Genomic DNA, 17458 nt, shown 5'->3' on the forward strand with positions numbered 1-17458 from the left:
ACAAAATGCAGTTTCTAAATGACGGTATTTAGGGGAAAAAATCCAAAACTTTAGGGCCCTGTGTGAAAATGTGATTGCCCCATAAACCTAATAACTGGTTTGGCCACCCTTAGCAGCAACAACTGCTAAGGGTGGCCAGGACTTTAACTGGTCCATTCCAAATTCTCCATTTTCTTTTTCTTCAGCCATTCAGAGGTGGACTTGTTGCTGTGGTTTGGATGATTGTCCTGCTGCAAAACCCAAGTGCGCTTCAGCTTGAGGTCACAAACAGATGGCTGGACATTCTCCTTCAGGATGTTTTGGTAGACAGCAGAATTTATTGTTCCATTTACCACAGCAAGTTTTCCAGGTCTCACGATAATTTACTGCTGGTTTGATGTTGGTTTGATGTTCCTTTTCTGAAATGCTGTGTTAGTTTTACACCACATGTAATGGGACACACATCTTCCAAAAGGTTTTTGTCTCGTCAGTCCACAGAGTATTTTCCCAAAAGTCTTGGGGATCATCAAGATGTTTTCTGCCAAATGTGAGTCAAGTCTTGCATTCTTTTTGTCTACAGCATGTCAGTGGTGGGTTTCTCCCATGGATGCAGTTGTTACCAGTTCACTGGTAATAATTTGCTTTTTAGATTAAATAGTTAATAGCATGCAGTGGTTAAATTTGTGTTAAACCTTTTAACTTTAATCTATACAATTTTTTATGTCATTGTTTTACAGATACACGTGTGTATAGGTGATGTGTGAATGATAAAATTAAACTAAGTTTCAGTCTCGTAACTTTTTTATGGTATTTTGAACAAATCTTAAAAAACAAATAACAAAAAACAGTTTTGAAACAAAGGTTCAAACATGTTGAGGCGAAGTGTAACTATTTCACAGTCACACATGTATATATGTCAAAAAGCAGTTACATCTTGTACTCAAGCTATTAAATAATCATTTCTGATATGAAACTTAGATAGTTCTGTTAATCTGTAAACTAAGAAATCTTACTGGATTATATACTAATTAATAACCTAAGGAAATGTTGTGATGTTTAATTTTATTGTCTTAAGCAATTTCCTAGTTTAATATTATATTATAATGTTAAGATTAAAGTCATTACCCTGGAGTATTAAAGAGATGTTCCTAAGAAATATTATATGCAAATAATATTTTAATTTCTCAACAAACTGATTTACATTTAAGTTGACCCATAAATGTCACCATTTGGCTGTGTGGCAGGCAAGGCATTACCCAATAGCAGGACTTGGAAACAAACGGGTAAATTAACATTCAGAAAACTCACTAAAATACAAAAGTGCAAAAACTAATGCAAGGGAACAAACTAGCAACTTGGGAAGTGCAAAACCTGGAAGCTAAGAAACTCTGGAGAAGACCAGGGAAAAACACAGACAACACAGAACTCACAAGGAAGACATCGCTTTAGTGGGCGATGAGACAGCGAACAGATGGAGATGCAGACAACATATGTACATAGAGGATAACAAGGGAGCAGGCCACGGTATTTTACTCTTTATTTTATTTTATTTTGTCCATCTATAGTTCCATCCGTCCTTTCTCTTCCACTTATCCAATTCAGAGTTTCTGGCGGGGGAGCCTGTTCCAACTAGCATAGGGCAAGAAGCAGGGTACACCTGGAGAGCCTGAAACATTGTAACCCAACAACATATTTCCAGGCATTCAGACATTAGTCTTATGCAGTTACACTTAAAAATGTTATTTGCAATTTAGATGACCAAAACTAAGGAAAACTGTCAGATTGTCCAGAATTCATGTTTCACAGTTTTATAACAAAGAACCAGTGTTTCCTACAAAGAGATTTTAAGATGTAGGTAAATGAACAGCTGCTAGCCCCAGACCTTTATGGCTCCTATTTTTTCCTTTACCAGCTGTGACTGTCCTAAATCACTCAACTGCAGTTGGACAGACTCTTTTGAACTGTCTTATTAGATTATTTAAGAAAGCTTGTACACCACACCCCACAAAAAGAATCTAAATCTGTGGGAAGCACTGAGAACTGTGTTTGACTCAATATGCAATCAAAGTGCTTCACCTTCTGTTTGCCATCTCTGGACATGAAACGCCGCTTCATCTGTTAGTCCAGGTTTTGGAAAACATCAGTTTTCACATGCTAACTAATCCTCCTCTATCAAAATCAGTTTTGTTTACATGAAGCAGCAGTAGGATCATCTTCTTGGACAGGGACAGTAGCACAGCTTCTTGAACATCCTCTATCTCCTGCAGGTTTAGGATGTCATCAGTGGCAGCCTGGGAAACATGACTCTCACCTCACTAAACATTAGACATGCAGATCGTGTCTATATTGGGTCCACCAGTCCATGGCCAATTCTGGACATCGTCCATAAAGTACTCAACATTTGAACTTTGGACTTGGTAATTTTTTTGAACGTCATGTGGACGTCATCACAAGTGCAGGAAATTTAAATGATTGATAAAAGTAATATTTTTTTTTATTTACAAATATTAACATTTTGGTTATCAACATGATGCATAGGACTACAAATTATTTATAAACAAACACGATTCATCTTATGCCTATTTATTTATTTATTCAGTACATATGGGGTTTTTTGTTATTTTACAATTTACTGTATTGATTGCTTTATTAATTAACTTATTGTGTGAAATATAAAAGTGTTGAAATCCATGTTAAAATGTAAAATAATAAATAATAAAATTCCTTTCAAGAGGAGTACAACGTTCAAAGAGCATTTGCATTATACAGTGGGGCAAACAATTATTTAGTCAGCCACCAACTGTGCAAGATGCGAGAGGCCTGTAATTTTCATCATAGGTAAACCTCAACTATGAGAGACAAAATGAGAAAGAAAAAATCCTATTCTAAGAAGCCTGATGCTTGATTGACGGGGGGGATAAGTCTTTATTTACAGAGTGAACGATTTGTGCTTTAGGTCAGGTGGTTCTCCGGTTCTTCATTTACTAGCTGAAAGGTCTCGCTTTGCATGCTCGGGATACCCGCCGCCCAGCCGGCTTGTGAGCAGACTTTAATCCAGTGGCAGGCGTTGTCTGCGGTTTAGACAATTTAGACTCCAGCTGTTACCTTCTTATCTCCATGCAACGTTGTGCTTGAGCTGCAGCTGCTCCATGCTCTGACCAAAGCCGCTTGTCACCTGTACCTGGGCCCGCTCCCTCTGCACTGAGCCACCACGCACTTCGCTGACAGTGCGTATAACTGGGTCAACCATGCTCAGCAGGGCCAATCTCTCCCCGGCTACATCCATCAGAGCGAACCCCTGGCCAGGAAAGGCACACTACACTTCCTCGAGGGCATGTGTGTGGTGTGTAGACAGTGCCCAACATGAGGGGAGCAGCGCTCAGTTCCAAAGTGTTGTAATACATCTCTATGTTTTGTCAAGACCCATGAGTGCTTTATGCATCAAGGTCGACGTGCCACCCATGTACAGATAATCTTTTTCCTGTGGCTGATTGGTACATAAGGGGCCTTCTTCTAACTGCTGACGGGTTAGAAGTACATCACAGTGTTGACTGGTTTACAGGGAGGGCAGGAGATTGAACTCTGACTTCTGGTTTTCATTCATTGTTGAGGGGAATTGGTAGGGAAAGACAACTATGGTGCATTTTGTTACATTTGTTTCACCTTTGTGGAAATGTTAAGAAAAAAAATGTCTCAAACAAAACCTGAGATCTTTGCTTGCTATGGTGTTTAGAGCCTTATTGCAACATTCTTTAAGTGTTTTATGCCAAATCTTACTGGCAACCAAGTTTAATTAAAGTGCTCTCTTATTAATTTTCTCAGTTAGTCATACATCTATCGAAGTAAACAATACATCTATGGCAAAACACAGGATCAGCAATGGAAAGTACAGTTATCTTAACCTAAATGTTAGTATTCACCTACTGATTCTGGTTAAAGTGAAACAAAATCAGTAATAGGCCACCTTTATATTACCAGCATTTATCCTGCAGGGCGTTTAGCTTCATCTCAGCCCTCTCAGGTCTATAAAGGACACAGAGGTAGCCACCATTCAGTAGATTAAGTCTGGCCAGCATCCGGGATCAAGTATTTTGCCTGTGAGCGCAGACTGCATTTGTACCGATTTGACTGTGTAAAGATAAAGAGACCACAGGGATGACAATGAGGTAGAAGTAACGAATAGACAGGTAAGTTCATTGGGGAGGGGGCTGTGAGCTGATACTGAGGATGAATTTATTCCACTTGACACTGAAGTCTTGCGTCAGGTGTAGTGTGGAGGCTCTCAAGAGGGACTTTCCCAGCTACAGTGAGAGAACAGGAAAAAAGGATCCCTTAGTCTACTGTACTAAACAGAATAGCAAACTCAACCACAGTAAAGACATTTTATAATCAGTATATTTAAAGACAGCAAGGTAAAATAAATAATAATTCTCAAGACGCACAAAAAAACCCTTTATCGTTACTGGAATATCACAAATAAACTTACAGAGTATGTCACCAGTTCTGCTGACAGCTGCTTTGTTCACTTTGTATTCCTTCTGCTGGGACCTGAGATGAGAGGAGTGCATGTGTAACTTTGGCATCAGCATTATGGACAGCTCCTCAACCAGCAAAGAAAATGAGTTTAAAAGCAAACAGCGATGTAGGTTTAATCTCATTACTCACGCCCTCAACTTCGTCACCGCCTCCAGTCTCCGCAGTGCAGAAAGAACATTTTTCTGCATGTCAGAAGACAGGACTTCAAAGGTGTGAAGGTCACCTGCAAAAAAACCAAACAAACAAGCACCCCACAAACTGTAAGTTATCTGCAAGTTACCAGTAGGGATGGGAATTTATAAGAATTTTGCGATTCCATTATTGATTCTCACTGGCTCCACTTCGAGAGTCGCGACCATCTCTAAGCAGCATATCAATGACATTACATTCATGTAAATTAATTACAAATTTCCTATCTTAGTTGTGATCAGTGTTGGGATCATTACTCAAAAAAGTAAAGTAAAAAAGTACATTACTTAACTACACCGAGGAGAAAGACATTTGTTATTCTACTCATTACAAAAGTGATCTTTCTCTAAGTATTTCGCTATGAACACAAAGCTGACAACACAAATCAAAGATAAAAACCAGCACAAAGAGATTTTAAAGTGATCGTCACAGTGACTCTAGAAAGATGAACAGGTAGAAACAGAGGTAGCAGCCTGACTGCTCATCAGTTTGTTACCTGTTGAAGTTCAGCAGCGGCTTCACCGCAAATGAAGGCTCACTTTATCAGGGTGCTGGGGTCAGCATTTACTCAGCTTTAACGTAACTCTTGGTTCTTGGGTAGCTTAGCATTAGCATGCTGTCTGTGCAGGTGCTTGCAAAGAGCCTAAGTTGTATTAACAGTATAATGCAGATTGGAAAAGTAATGTCCATATCCACGCTGGAGACTGTCTCCAGCGTGGATATGGACATTACTTTTCCAATTCGACACACAAACTAAAATCAGCTGATTGTAGCGAGAGTGCAAGAGTCAATAAACGGGACTGATAAGCAGGCTGACTAACGATTCCAAGCATCTGGGCTAATGGGAACCAGTTCTCTACAAGAACCAGTACTTGATCCCTAGTTACCAGGTGGGAGAGGACTCTATTGGTCAGAGGTCATTCCACAGACTCAATTTTACCTGAGTGGATGAGTTTTGTAGCCAGGTTTCGCACATCAGGTAGGAACTGTTCCTCAGTAAACACGTGATCTTCCTTTTCACACAGGTACCTGAACATCAGCTGGACAATTAGAAAAAAAAAACATTCCAGTGAATTAAAGAAGAAACTAATTAGCTAATACTTTAATAAAATGTAGTCAATAGTAAATTAACAATATTAACAACTGCTAACAATAAAATGATTGGTAATGTTTTCTAAATGGTTAATGGTTTAGTTGTAAACCATCCGACCATGGTGACTGTAAAGTTGTGATTAATTATTTTACTATGCATCTGTAAGTCTATAAACATTACACACAAGACTAAAATAAAGTTGTAATTGACGTTTGGAATACCAATTTTAAAGCACATAAGTAGGACATGTTTAGTATCTCTTCAGACTCTGTGATGTGAACTGCACCCCCTCTCTAAAGATGATCTTAATATATTTGTGCTGTATGCAGGCAAACCATGAAGTTGACAAAGCTGTATTTGTCTTACTAAAGACAAAAAGTTTTCAAATTCTATAAATCAAGTTTTTAATAAAGTTTTGGTTTATGGTCATAAAATGTGAAAATATTAGTGAAGTGAAAATATTTAAATTTTATAAGTTTAAAAGATGAGAGTACAGCATGTCCTTTCATGTTGTTAGAAACTATGCCATGATTGTTAGTCATAAATATTATCTGATAACATTTTTAAAGTGATTCATGTTTAATGACATTTCTTAGATCACACTAAAAGGTCCATAATTTGTTGGACATTGACACTTTTTGTGGTTTTCTCCTCAAGTGAGGGAGCCATCATTAGGCTGAAAAACCCACATAAACCCAACAGAGAGATAGCAAAAAAACTTTAGGAATGGCCAAACCACTAGTGAACGGAAGGGTTGCACCAGCTATAAAATCCACTACCAAAACATCTGAAAGATCACAAAAGACAACTTAAACTAGATGGTGATGGAATTATTTTGATTGTTAAGAATAACAACTTTGCAACATCTAACCAAGTCAAGAACACTCTCAGGAAGGTAGGTTTTATCATGGTCAGTGTTGAATCCAGAAAGCCTTCAAGAATGTTTAGGTGTAGACCACTGATTACACATGAAAGAGGAAGGCCAGATTAGACTTTGGCAGAAAACATCTGAGACGGCACTAGCAATCTAAGAGTTTTATCAACAAAGAAATGGTCGGTAAAAATCAGTCATCTGACCTCAACTCAGTAGAGCATGCTCCTTAGTTAATGAAGACAAAACTCATAGGGTGAAAGCCTCATAAACAAGCAGCAGCTGAAGGAGGCTGTAGTAAAGGCCTGGCAGAACAACTCAAGGGAGAAAGTACAACATTTGGTGTCCATGGCTTCTAGACTTTAGACAGTCATGGACGAAAATACTGTACATTCAAAGTATTAAAAAAATCAGTTCATATATTTAAAAATAAAATCAGTAAATCCGTCTGCTTTCACTCATTCTTGTGAGGATCACCTATAGGGTAAGAGGCAGGGTACACCCTGGACAGGTCGCCAGTCTGTTGCAGGGCTAACACATAGAGGCAGATAAACATTTGCACCTACGTGCAATTTAGAATTAAAAAATAACCTAACCCCACATCTTTGTACTGTGGGAGGAAGCCACCAAACATGGGTAGAAACCCCACACAGAAAGGCCCTGGGCAGGTGGTGGAAGCGAACTCAGGACCTTCTTGCTGTGAGGCAACAGTGCTAATCACCACACCACCATGCTGCCTCTATATTTAAACGGGGCAGGAATGATGGCTAGAGTGGAGCTGACACCGCTCCGACCGTGGACCTACTTCTTTCCTGGCTCGGATTTTGCGAAATGGAACAACAGAGTTGTCAGCAACCTGCTTTACTATCAAACTAATTAAATGGCTTTGGTCACCGCTGTTTTCCTCGTCGTTGGGATCCTGAACCCTCCAGGGACGTTCGTAGCCATAGCTGTGGTGTCGGCCTTGTCCATGGTTTCTGTGTGGGTCGAGGAGAATGGAGCTGCAATCAACTTTAAGAAGCAGAAACCTTCAGCGTTTATCATTTTGATCATGACTGCCAGCTGCATATTGATTTCCACGCTGGGGAGCATCATGGTATTCATGTGGGCCACTTTACCCCTGATTTTACCCCTGATTTACCCTGATGCTTCATGTCGCCTCTGCAATATGAAGAATAAACTGGAGAGCAAGATAGACAGATTTGGACCAAAGTAGTCGTTTATGCTGGATGCTCTGGGTCAGCAGGAGGAAACCATTCAAAAGATCCACAACTTTCTGGATTAAAAGTGAAAGAGTGACTGGATTTGAGAAGAAGCAAATGCACGTGTGCTCTTTTTTTGCCAAAGATTATGACTTTTCTTTCTTTTGCTTAGATTTCATACATTTCTGTTTCTCTCAATCTAAACCCCTTGAAGTTTCATGCACAGCTGGTGATTAGGAAAGCAAGATTGTTATCTGAAGGGCTTTATCTTCACCTCAGGGCTTCTGTCACCCTACCTAGAACTTGTCATTTCTATTCTTTGAAATCTCTAATGATGAAATAGGATTATGTGATTGTTGCTTAAAGTAGAATTAAACTAATCTATACAACAAGTTCATTCTTTAAACAAATTAATGTGGGGTTGAAAACAGTTGCAATTAGTGTACGTCGCAGCATGTCAAGCTAATAAAACTATCTGACAAAAGTGGTGTTTGTAATCAAATAAAGTTCCAAATTAAAATTGTAGGAGGAGAATTCTGGATTCAGTTCTGCTCAGAACAACCGGTGTGCATAATATGTTGTTCACAACTGTCACTCCTCACTAAATACACTTAATCACAGAGAGAGATACTCAAGTTAAAAGGACCTGATATGAGTCTAAGAAGGGTTGCAGTAGCTTCTGCAGAAAGGATAACACTTCCAGCCCGGTTTCCAACACGGTCACTTCCTGCTGACTGGTGTGGACTGCTCCACATTTCTGCAGGAGTGAACATGCCTCCTCAAAGTCCTAAATAATGGAGAGACAGATATATGCAATATGAGTAACAATAAATATATACCCACGATAATAATAATCTATCTCATGGTTAAGCATACAAGTGTGTATGATTATGACAGTAGCAAAAAACTTAAGGACCATAAGCCCAAAATTTCTTTGGTCAGCTTTTCCCAAGAATGGGATAAATGAGAGGCTACAGTGACCTTGCCCTTGACTCAATTCATGCACAAAATAATGCTGATCCTGACAAACATGTTACCTGCGCTGCCCTGCCAGGGATAAAGATAAATTCATCTGAGAAGACGTCCCGCAGGAAGCAGAAGAAGTTGAAGAGCTCATCTGTGAACAGAAAAATGGGTCACAGCTAAACAAGATATGTCCATTCATGAGACTGAGAATCTGTAACTGCACCTAACTCTTACCCTTCCGTGTGCTTTTTGTGATGTGGATGGCTATAGCAAGTATTCCTGGACGCACAAAGACATGCAACGCCTGATTCCTGTAGGAAACCAGCATCAGCACCACTACTGCCATCCTCATCACACCTTCCTCTGGGCTGAGTGGATCTTGCCTCGCAGAGTCTTCACCCTGAACCAGGTAGATGCGGTCCTCTTTATGATGGACAATGGAGTGATGAAGAGCCACGGTGGATGACATCACTTCTGAGTCTGGGATGTGTGCTGGAAAATGCAACCTTCACATTATCTCTGGGTTTCAAGTTTGAGGGTCACATGACCTTCAGAAAGTCATGTGTGTGTGTGTGTTTAAGTGTGCACATGTGCCTGCATGTGTCAATGTTCACACACAGGACACCTGTGAAGTGAGACCATTATAAGGCCCATTATAAGCAAAGCCTATATTGATCTTAGCCCTAAGCTTGATGCTGCTGCTTTTCTACACAGTATAATTAAAATAAATTGATATCTTTGAAATCTATCTGGCCCACCCACCAGGCCAGTTCAGACGGGCCCCGAAATCCAGCACCAGCTTCCTGAGCCAGAGGGTTTTTTCTGTGAGCTGATGCCACTGCAGACCCTCTTCCGTTAAAGTTGTGAATGGAGTCTGGAGCAACAGGCAGGCCACCAGAGACCAAGGGCTGATCAAAGAGCCCTCCTCCTGGGTTCGCACAATCAAATGGGCCAGCCAGTTCACACAGTCCTGGGTCTCTGCAGTTGGCCTCTGGGGAAGATTTCTGAATAGAAAACAAGACAGATTCTAAAGTTATATACAGGCTGTGCCTTGAAGTTTTGAAGGTTTACAATGACACAAATATTAATTTAAGTTATATCATTATTAAACTTGTTAATGTTTTTGTTAATTTGGTGCATTTTACCAAGTCATTTTAGTTTAGTTTTTTAGAATACAATAGAATAGAATGCCTTTATTGTCACTATACGGTTGTACAATGAGATACAGAGCATCTCCTACTCAGTGCAAACATGCTGGGGGGGGGCACAGTTCTGCAGCACTATATACTATATACAGCACTATATACAGTATTAACAGAGAGAAAAATATATATATATATAAAATGTACAAATATACAAGCCGGTTTTAAAAGAGTAATATGTAATAAATAGTGTTGTGTATATACAGTTGGGTTATTGCACATAGAATTTGGTATTGCACAGTGGTGGTTCATTACTCACTGTAAGTAAAAACTTTATAAAATTACAATTTTAAAATGTAAAGGTTTTTATATTCTTCAGTTGAATTACCTGTATACAACTAATGGAGATTACATTCAAAGAATATATAGATGATAAATTACAGTAATTTAAGTTATTTAGTACTTAGACTTTATAGACTCTATAGACTTTTTGTATTTAGACTTTGGTTGGTAGATACTCAATATTCATATTTGTACCTACAGCCATGTGTGATATTGGCAAAAAAAGAAAAAAAAAAGGGTAAATCTGTACCTTGGTATGAGGTTGTACTCGCTCCAATTTATCTTTCCTTCACACAGCTGTCGGGCAGACAAGGGGCGGCCAAAGTTCACATGCATGCAGCCATAATCATCCTGCAGGACTCCGCTAGCTTTAAAGAGTCCCTGCAGGGAAATAGTGAGGGCAAGAAGCATGTAGTTTCATATCTTTCAGAACCAAAGATTATTTTTTATCAAGTCATAAATGAGGCTGAAACTTACGGTGATGCTTTCTTGTGGTCTGGGGACACCCAACAACTCAAGTGCAAGCAATGACTCCTCCAACACTCTGTCATAGCTGATACTGATGGGCACCAGGGTAATGTCAAACACCTCACCTTTAAAGTATGGCTCCAGCACCATGTCCATCATACCTGCAGAAAAAAAGGTGAACAATAAATATTAAAATTATACATGAAATGACCAGTAAACTTGTTTGACTTTTAACACTTAAAATATCCTAAACTTTCAGAGTACAACCCTTCAGTTTAAGAGGACTAAAATAATAGAAAAACATGCCAATGCAGGACAATATGACCTAAACATAAATCATTAACCAGATAAAGAGCTCTGTAATTAGGGTCGTGGAGAAGAGCTTTCAGAAAAGCAAAACAGAGAAAGTCCATCACATGTATATTTAATTGTAACAGTGTTTATGTTGTATGTGATTCCACTTGCCATGTTAACCACGATGTATTTGTGTATTGTGATGTTTACTGACTCAATGGCGCCCTTTTCTCATAGGCAGTGGATTAATACCACTGGCAGCATTACAACATTGCCAGATTACGAGGGACAAGCCTGAGGTGGGTTGTATATCACAGCACTGTGCATGATCATTAGATTTTGGTATTTGTGCAACCACTATATGGAGGATATTCAATTCAGTTCAATTCAGTTTTATTTATACAGCGCCAAATCACAACATCAGTCGCCTCAAAGCACTTTATATTGTAAGGTAGACCCTATAATAATACATACAGAGAAAAACGCAACAATCATATGACCCCCTGTGAGCAAGCACTTTGGCGACAGTGGGAAGGAAAAACTCCCTTTTAACAGGAAGAAACCTCCGGCAGAACCAGACTCAGGGAGGGGCGGCCATCTGCTGCGACTGGTTGGGGTAAGAAAAGAAAGACAAGATAAAATACACGCTGTGGAAGAGAGCCAGGGATAATAACGAGTGTGATTCAAGAAAGGGTCTATTAACATATGTTGAGTGAGAAAGCTGACTGGAGAAGAAATACTCAATGCATCATGGGAATCCCCCAGCAGCCTATGCCTATTGCAGCATAACTAAGGGAGGATTCAGGGTCACCTGATCCAGCCCTAACTATATGCTTTAGAAATAAGGAAAGTTTTAAGCCTAATCTTAAAAGTAGAGACAGTGTCTGCCTCCCGAATCCAAACTGGAAGCTGGTTCCACAGAAGAGGGGCCTGAAAACTGAAGGCTCTGCCTCCCATTCTACTTTTAAATACTCTAGGAACAACAAGTAAGCCTGCAGTGTGAGAGCGAAGTGCTCTAATAGGGTGATATGGTACTATAAGGTCATTAAGATAAGATGGGGACTGATTATTCAAGACCTTGTATCTGAGGAGCAGGATTTTAAATTCAGTTCTGGATTTAACAGGGAGTCAGTGAAGGGAAGCCAATATAGGAGAAATATTCTCTCTCTTTCTAGTCCCTGTCAGTACTCTTGCTGCAGCATTTTGGATTAACTGAAGGCTTTTCAGAGAGTTTTTGGGACATCCTGATTATAGTGAATTACAGTAGCCCAGCCTAGAAGTCATAAATGCACAAACTAGTTTTTCAGCGTCACTCTGAGATAGGATATTTCTCATTTTAGAGATACTGCGCAAATGAAAGAAAGCAGTCTTACATATTTGTTTAATATGTGCATTGAAGAACATATCCTGGTCAAAAATGACTCCAAGGTTCCTCACAGTGTTACTGGAGGCCAAGGTAATGCCATCCAGAGTAAGAATCTGGTTAGATACCATATTTCTAAGATTTTCAGGCCCGAGTACAACAACCTCAGTTTTATCTGAATTTAGAAGCAGAAAATTAGAGGACATCCAGGGTTTTATGTCTTTAACCCTCTCAGGCTCAAATTAAGTTTTTTGTTGCTAATGCACAACCAAGTCTTGCAGTGGTACTTCTGAGTAAAAAAAACTCATAAAATATGTATGTGGGGTAATTAGGTTGTTAGTTTTTCACTGTTGCAAATCTGCAACGCCTGCCTTGAGAGGGTTAAGGCATTTCTGCAGTTTAACTACTTGGTGTGTGTTATCTGGCTTCATGGATAGATAAAGTTGGGTGTCATCTATATAGCAGTGAAAATGTAAGCTATGCCTTCTGATGATAAGCATATGGCCACTGCAAATTGTCTGACTGTTAATAAGAAGAGTTCAGGTGAATTGTTGCCAGTGTGCGGTGCTAAAACAGTCACATAATAGTATTGTACACTGGCTAGCTTAGCTAGCAAGCTACTATGTTGCCATAATATGCTATTACCTTTGCATGCGGCTCAAACACAGCACACTACAATTATATAACCTACCTGACCAGTACATATTCTGTTCTTATCCAGGTACACAATATTTATATTAATGTACTTGTTATATTAGTTTTCAGCATTAAAACATTGCCAGATTATGAGGGATGAGCCTGAGTGTTCTGTGTTTAAGTCACCTGCAATGAGTCAGCCTGCCTGGCCAGTACATATTTAGTTCTTATCCAATTAATAAATGGCAGCACTAAAAGATAAGCAAGTTTCATCCATCAATTACTACACAAGGCAGAGTCAAGTGATATTTTTGAACCAGTCAGTTAAAGTATAATTTAGCCTAGTTACATAATGAAATTAAGCAGGACAGAAAGCAAAACAAAAAAAACCCTCCAAAAAACAAGGTGTTAAATTTGGACACTTACCAAGTTTTGGCACCAGAGACTTCAGTGTGCGACTCCTGAAACCTTCTACATAAAACTCCAAAGGAGCATATCCTGTCTACAGAAAACACATTATGCTGTTGGAACCCTTGTTTTGATTGAAGTTGATTACCAAAGATGCATTAGGGAATATGCTGAAAAGTCATCGTCTTACCCTGACAATTGTTTGTACGTATTCTAAAAGCACCGCCCAGTACAGCTTGTCAGAGCCAATTGCTCGTCGGATATAAAAAGCTCCAGAGCGACGCAGAATCCCTCCAATAATCGTCACGTCTGCAAGACCTTTAAAATGGAGCAGAAGAGACAAAAATTTAAAAAAAAATATTTTTTTTATTGCTACACTATAATTAACTGGATATAATGTAGTATGATTAAAAAAACATTTTGTTGTCTTAATATAAATAGATACTTGCGAATTCCTGCAGCAATGACAGGTACTGGGATGTCGTAGGTGAACAGGATGTAGGAGATAATCAAGAAGTCCACATAACTCCTGTGATTGGGTATCAAGATCACAGGACTCTCCTGGATGGCCTGCTTCAGCTGCAGTGACACAAAAAATTCAAATTTTCCAGAAATCAGTGAAATTACACACTGCACTAGTAGGTTCTATTCGTAGTACTAGTAAGATGGAACAAAAAACATCCTAAGTGCTAAAAAGTAAAATATAATTACTAAAATACTGTGTAGCTGAAGTATGTTAAACGGCAAACCTCCCAATCCTACAGCAAATATATGAAAATACTGGTGGTGGCCAGTTTCACCCCTCAGCCTCCTTGTAGATGCACCAACTGTATCAATTTCAAAATTCTACGTCGTCATTCTCAAGTTATCAGATTCACAAGATGTACAGAAAATTACACCACTGACCTCCAGCCTTCAGGTCAAGGTCAATGAGATTCAAACTCATCTGAGATTTTTAGTAGATACCCCTACAGTATTAATTTGAAACTCCTACATGCTTCGTTTTCAAGTTATCAAACCCACAAACTTAGGTGTCCACGTTACCTGCCTGCTTGCCTGCCCGCTGAGGGGTAAAATGGTTTACTATACATATATATATATATATATATATATATATATATATATATATATATATATATATATATATATATATATATATATATATATATATATATATATATATATATATATATATATATATATATATATAGATATATATATATATATATTCTACTATATATGTCGAAACAAACTGTTAAACAATTGATTAAAGTGTGTTGACTCTGATGAGTCCTGACCATGTTGAGTCCTTCCATGTTGACATAGATGCTCCTGTAGAGTCTCTTAAACACCTTGTTTAGAGTGTAGCCCATTAGCCTGATAAACCCCAGCTGCAGATTGTGAGACATTTCCTTCAAAATCACAGAAGCATCTTCTTTCACCTTCTCCACGGATGACCCCGTCTCCATGGCAATCTAAGAGGGAATATGAGCCAAAAAGACTCACTCTATATTGACAACGCTATAGTGTAAAGCTTCATTGCCTTTAAAAACAAAAAAAGACTCACCTCTTTGATAATAAAGCACAGATACTGGGACTCCAGTACAGCTTTGTTGAGGTCGGAGGTGGAAAGGGTTGGGGCTCCTTTGTATGGTTGAGGATTAAAGGTTCTCAGGGCATAACCAAGATCAGTGGTACGCCTCCTCTCCTCCAATATATCCGTGAACTCTTCATCATCCTTCAGGCTTGCAGTGCCTGAATCTTTACACTGGAGGAAGGAGTAAGGTTTATGTTAAAAGTCGTAAAGTTAAGATGTTGGACACCTGTAACAGGATAGAAAACAACAGACCAGAGGTGTCCAGAGGTGTGGGCAGCAGCTCAGGACACCGTTGTTTTGGATCCATTAGCATCACGTTTTATAGCGCAGACTTTCAGCTTTACTTCAAGGGATTCAACAAAAGTATTTCATTAACTATTCGGGAATTACACCCATTTATATTGTTTTCAGAGGTTCAAATTAATTTGACAATTGACAAGAAATTTCAGGAAAATGTAAAGTGGAAAGATCCTAATAAACCTATCAGAGATATAGCAAAAAATTTTAGGGGTGGCCAAACCAACAATCACCTACATTCCTAAAAAGGAATGCACTGGCTATTGCTGCAACACCAAAAGGCTGAAAGGCAATAGAAGACAGCTCAAGTGCATTATCACAGCATTATTTCTAAACTCAACTAAGTCAAGCATACCAAATCATCTGTCAAACATATTGGAGGCCTTGGTATGGCATCGGCATGTATGGCTGCCAGTGGTACCAGTTTATCAGTATTTATTAATGATGTGACTACTGACTAGAAGTACCAACATGAATTGTGAAGTGTACAGGGCTGCTCTTTCTGTTCAGATGCAGTCAAACACTGCAAAATTCATTGGACACCACTTCACAGTGCATGCGGATAACAATCCAATCAATACTGCAAAACCAACCCAAGAGTTTCTTAGGTCACGAAATACGATTTTCTTTAGTGGCCAAGTCAATAATCTGCTCTTACCCAATAGAGGATAGTTTTGTTTTGTTTTTTAATGAGGACAAAGCTGAATGGAAAATATCCCAAAACAAGCAGCAACTGAAGGTGGCTTCAGTGATTTTAAATGATTTTAGTTTGTTCCATTACTTCATTGCTTTTTACCCTGTTAAACCTCTTGAATTTAAACAACCTGGGGGTCTGTACTTTAGTCACTGTGAGGCCGTCTGATTTATAACCCAGTGTGATGGTGTACACAGGGAAAACTACAAAAAAGGGTCATTGTAATTATGGATCCAACTGTAATTTTGTGCTGGATAACTGTTATGATAGTACTATCATAACAGTTATCCAGCACCAAATGGTGAGGATATAAAATAAAATTTCTTTGCTACAAAACCGGAAGCAATACAAGCAAAAATGAAAGAACAAAGAAAGAAAGAAGACGGATGATTGCTATTCACAAGCGGGTTCTTTTGAACAATTATTTTGTAATTGTACATCGCTATAGTTATCCAGTTAATCTGCTATTATGCTGTAGCCTACTGTGTTCGCCTCACATTATAAGCAGGGGTTTTTTTTGGGGGGGGGGGTTGTTTTTAATTTTTGACACCCGAAATACTTTCGAAACCACTTTTAGCCAAAGCAAAAGTGATGAGAATCGGAATCACATACAGTGGATATTTATAGTTTCTGTTTCTCTTTACAATAAGGGAAAATTGCGTTTTTGGTTTTGTTTTTATTTTGAAAAGTGGGTTAAGAGAAAATAAATATCCTATAAAGAATACAAAGTTTATCGAGGAAACCCCGTAAAAAGTCATTATCTCCTCACTGCTATATTCTGCAGGCTGCTGTGACCTGCCAACACTGGCTGGTGAAAAACTATTAAGCAACACCGGCTTACATACACTTACATACACCCCTGCCTGCGTCATTAACAGCAAAAACCATCCCTGCTTGAAGAACATTTCATGGTAACTTTGAAAGGTTTAAAGAAAAGCGTCGACAGGCCCGAAAGAAGACGATAAAAACAGACGCTTTTAACAACTTGCTTCTTACCGTACTCGTCATTCTTTATGGACACTAACACGAGTGATTGGCTTCATTGACTTTCGGTTTTTGTACTTGGACGCTATCTTCGCTCAACACTTGTGATGTATGCAGTACTTGGGCCAATGGTGTGGCTGGGTTTTGGAAACTCCTCCTCCATATTGTAATGCTCATCCCTCTGCTCTCAAGTAACCCCTCCGCTATTTTGTAGGATAGATGTTTCAAGTGAACTGGAGTTTGGCTATTGTAGAAAAAATGTCTGAATATTTTGGGATGGCACATAACCAGGAATTAAACGTTAACTGAAAGGCACGTGTAGAGCGGGGCTTGAGCCCCTGCCTCTTTCCCGATGGGTGCCCCAAGTACCCTTTTCTTGAGGCATTTTTTTTTATGT

At 39.0% G+C, this 17458-nt stretch overlaps 1 protein-coding gene across 3 annotated transcripts; it reads right to left on the minus strand.

The window, feature by feature from the left end:
- On the minus strand, positions 1–17156 carry LOC116319004 (dihydroxyacetone phosphate acyltransferase-like). 3 transcript variants are annotated; one of them, XM_031738210.2, is made up of 16 exons: positions 17074–17156; positions 15057–15257; positions 14788–14964; positions 13939–14068; positions 13680–13807; positions 13508–13583; positions 10798–10949; positions 10571–10701; positions 9599–9840; positions 9071–9328; positions 8908–8987; positions 8517–8657; positions 5645–5744; positions 4645–4738; positions 4466–4527; positions 1–4280 (listed from the first exon to the last, which is right to left on the minus strand). In XM_031738210.2, exons 1-16 carry the CDS (start codon positions 17083–17085, stop codon positions 4213–4215), a joined length of 2052 nt encoding a protein of 683 aa, XP_031594070.2. In that variant the 5' UTR covers positions 17086–17156; the 3' UTR covers positions 1–4212. The 3 variants fall into 3 exon arrangements, 2 of the variants coding, with proteins under 2 accessions (XP_031594070.2, XP_039460581.1); XM_039604647.1 differs by lacking the exon at positions 17074–17156 and adding an exon at positions 15339–15419; XR_005609629.1 differs by lacking the exons at positions 1–4280; positions 4466–4527 and adding an exon at positions 7563–7645 and having other exon boundaries at positions 4700–4738.
- Positions 17157–17458: the final 302 nt, after the last annotated feature.

This window comes from Oreochromis aureus, linkage group 20, assembly GCF_013358895.1.
Source record: "Oreochromis aureus strain Israel breed Guangdong linkage group 20, ZZ_aureus, whole genome shotgun sequence".
In the NCBI taxonomy this organism is placed as follows: Eukaryota; Metazoa; Chordata; class Actinopteri; order Cichliformes; family Cichlidae; genus Oreochromis; species Oreochromis aureus.

Excerpts from the sequence above, each read along its gene's own strand:
- LOC116319004 (XM_031738210.2), bottom strand. Across the intron at positions 14,965-15,056 it reads TGTGCTTTATTATCAAAGAG|ATTGCCATGGAGACGGGGTC; the intron begins GTGAGTCTTTTT and ends ATTCCCTCTTAG. Across the intron at positions 13,584-13,679 it reads ACGTACAAACAATTGTCAGG|ACAGGATATGCTCCTTTGGA; the intron begins GTAAGACGATGA and ends TGTTTTCTGTAG.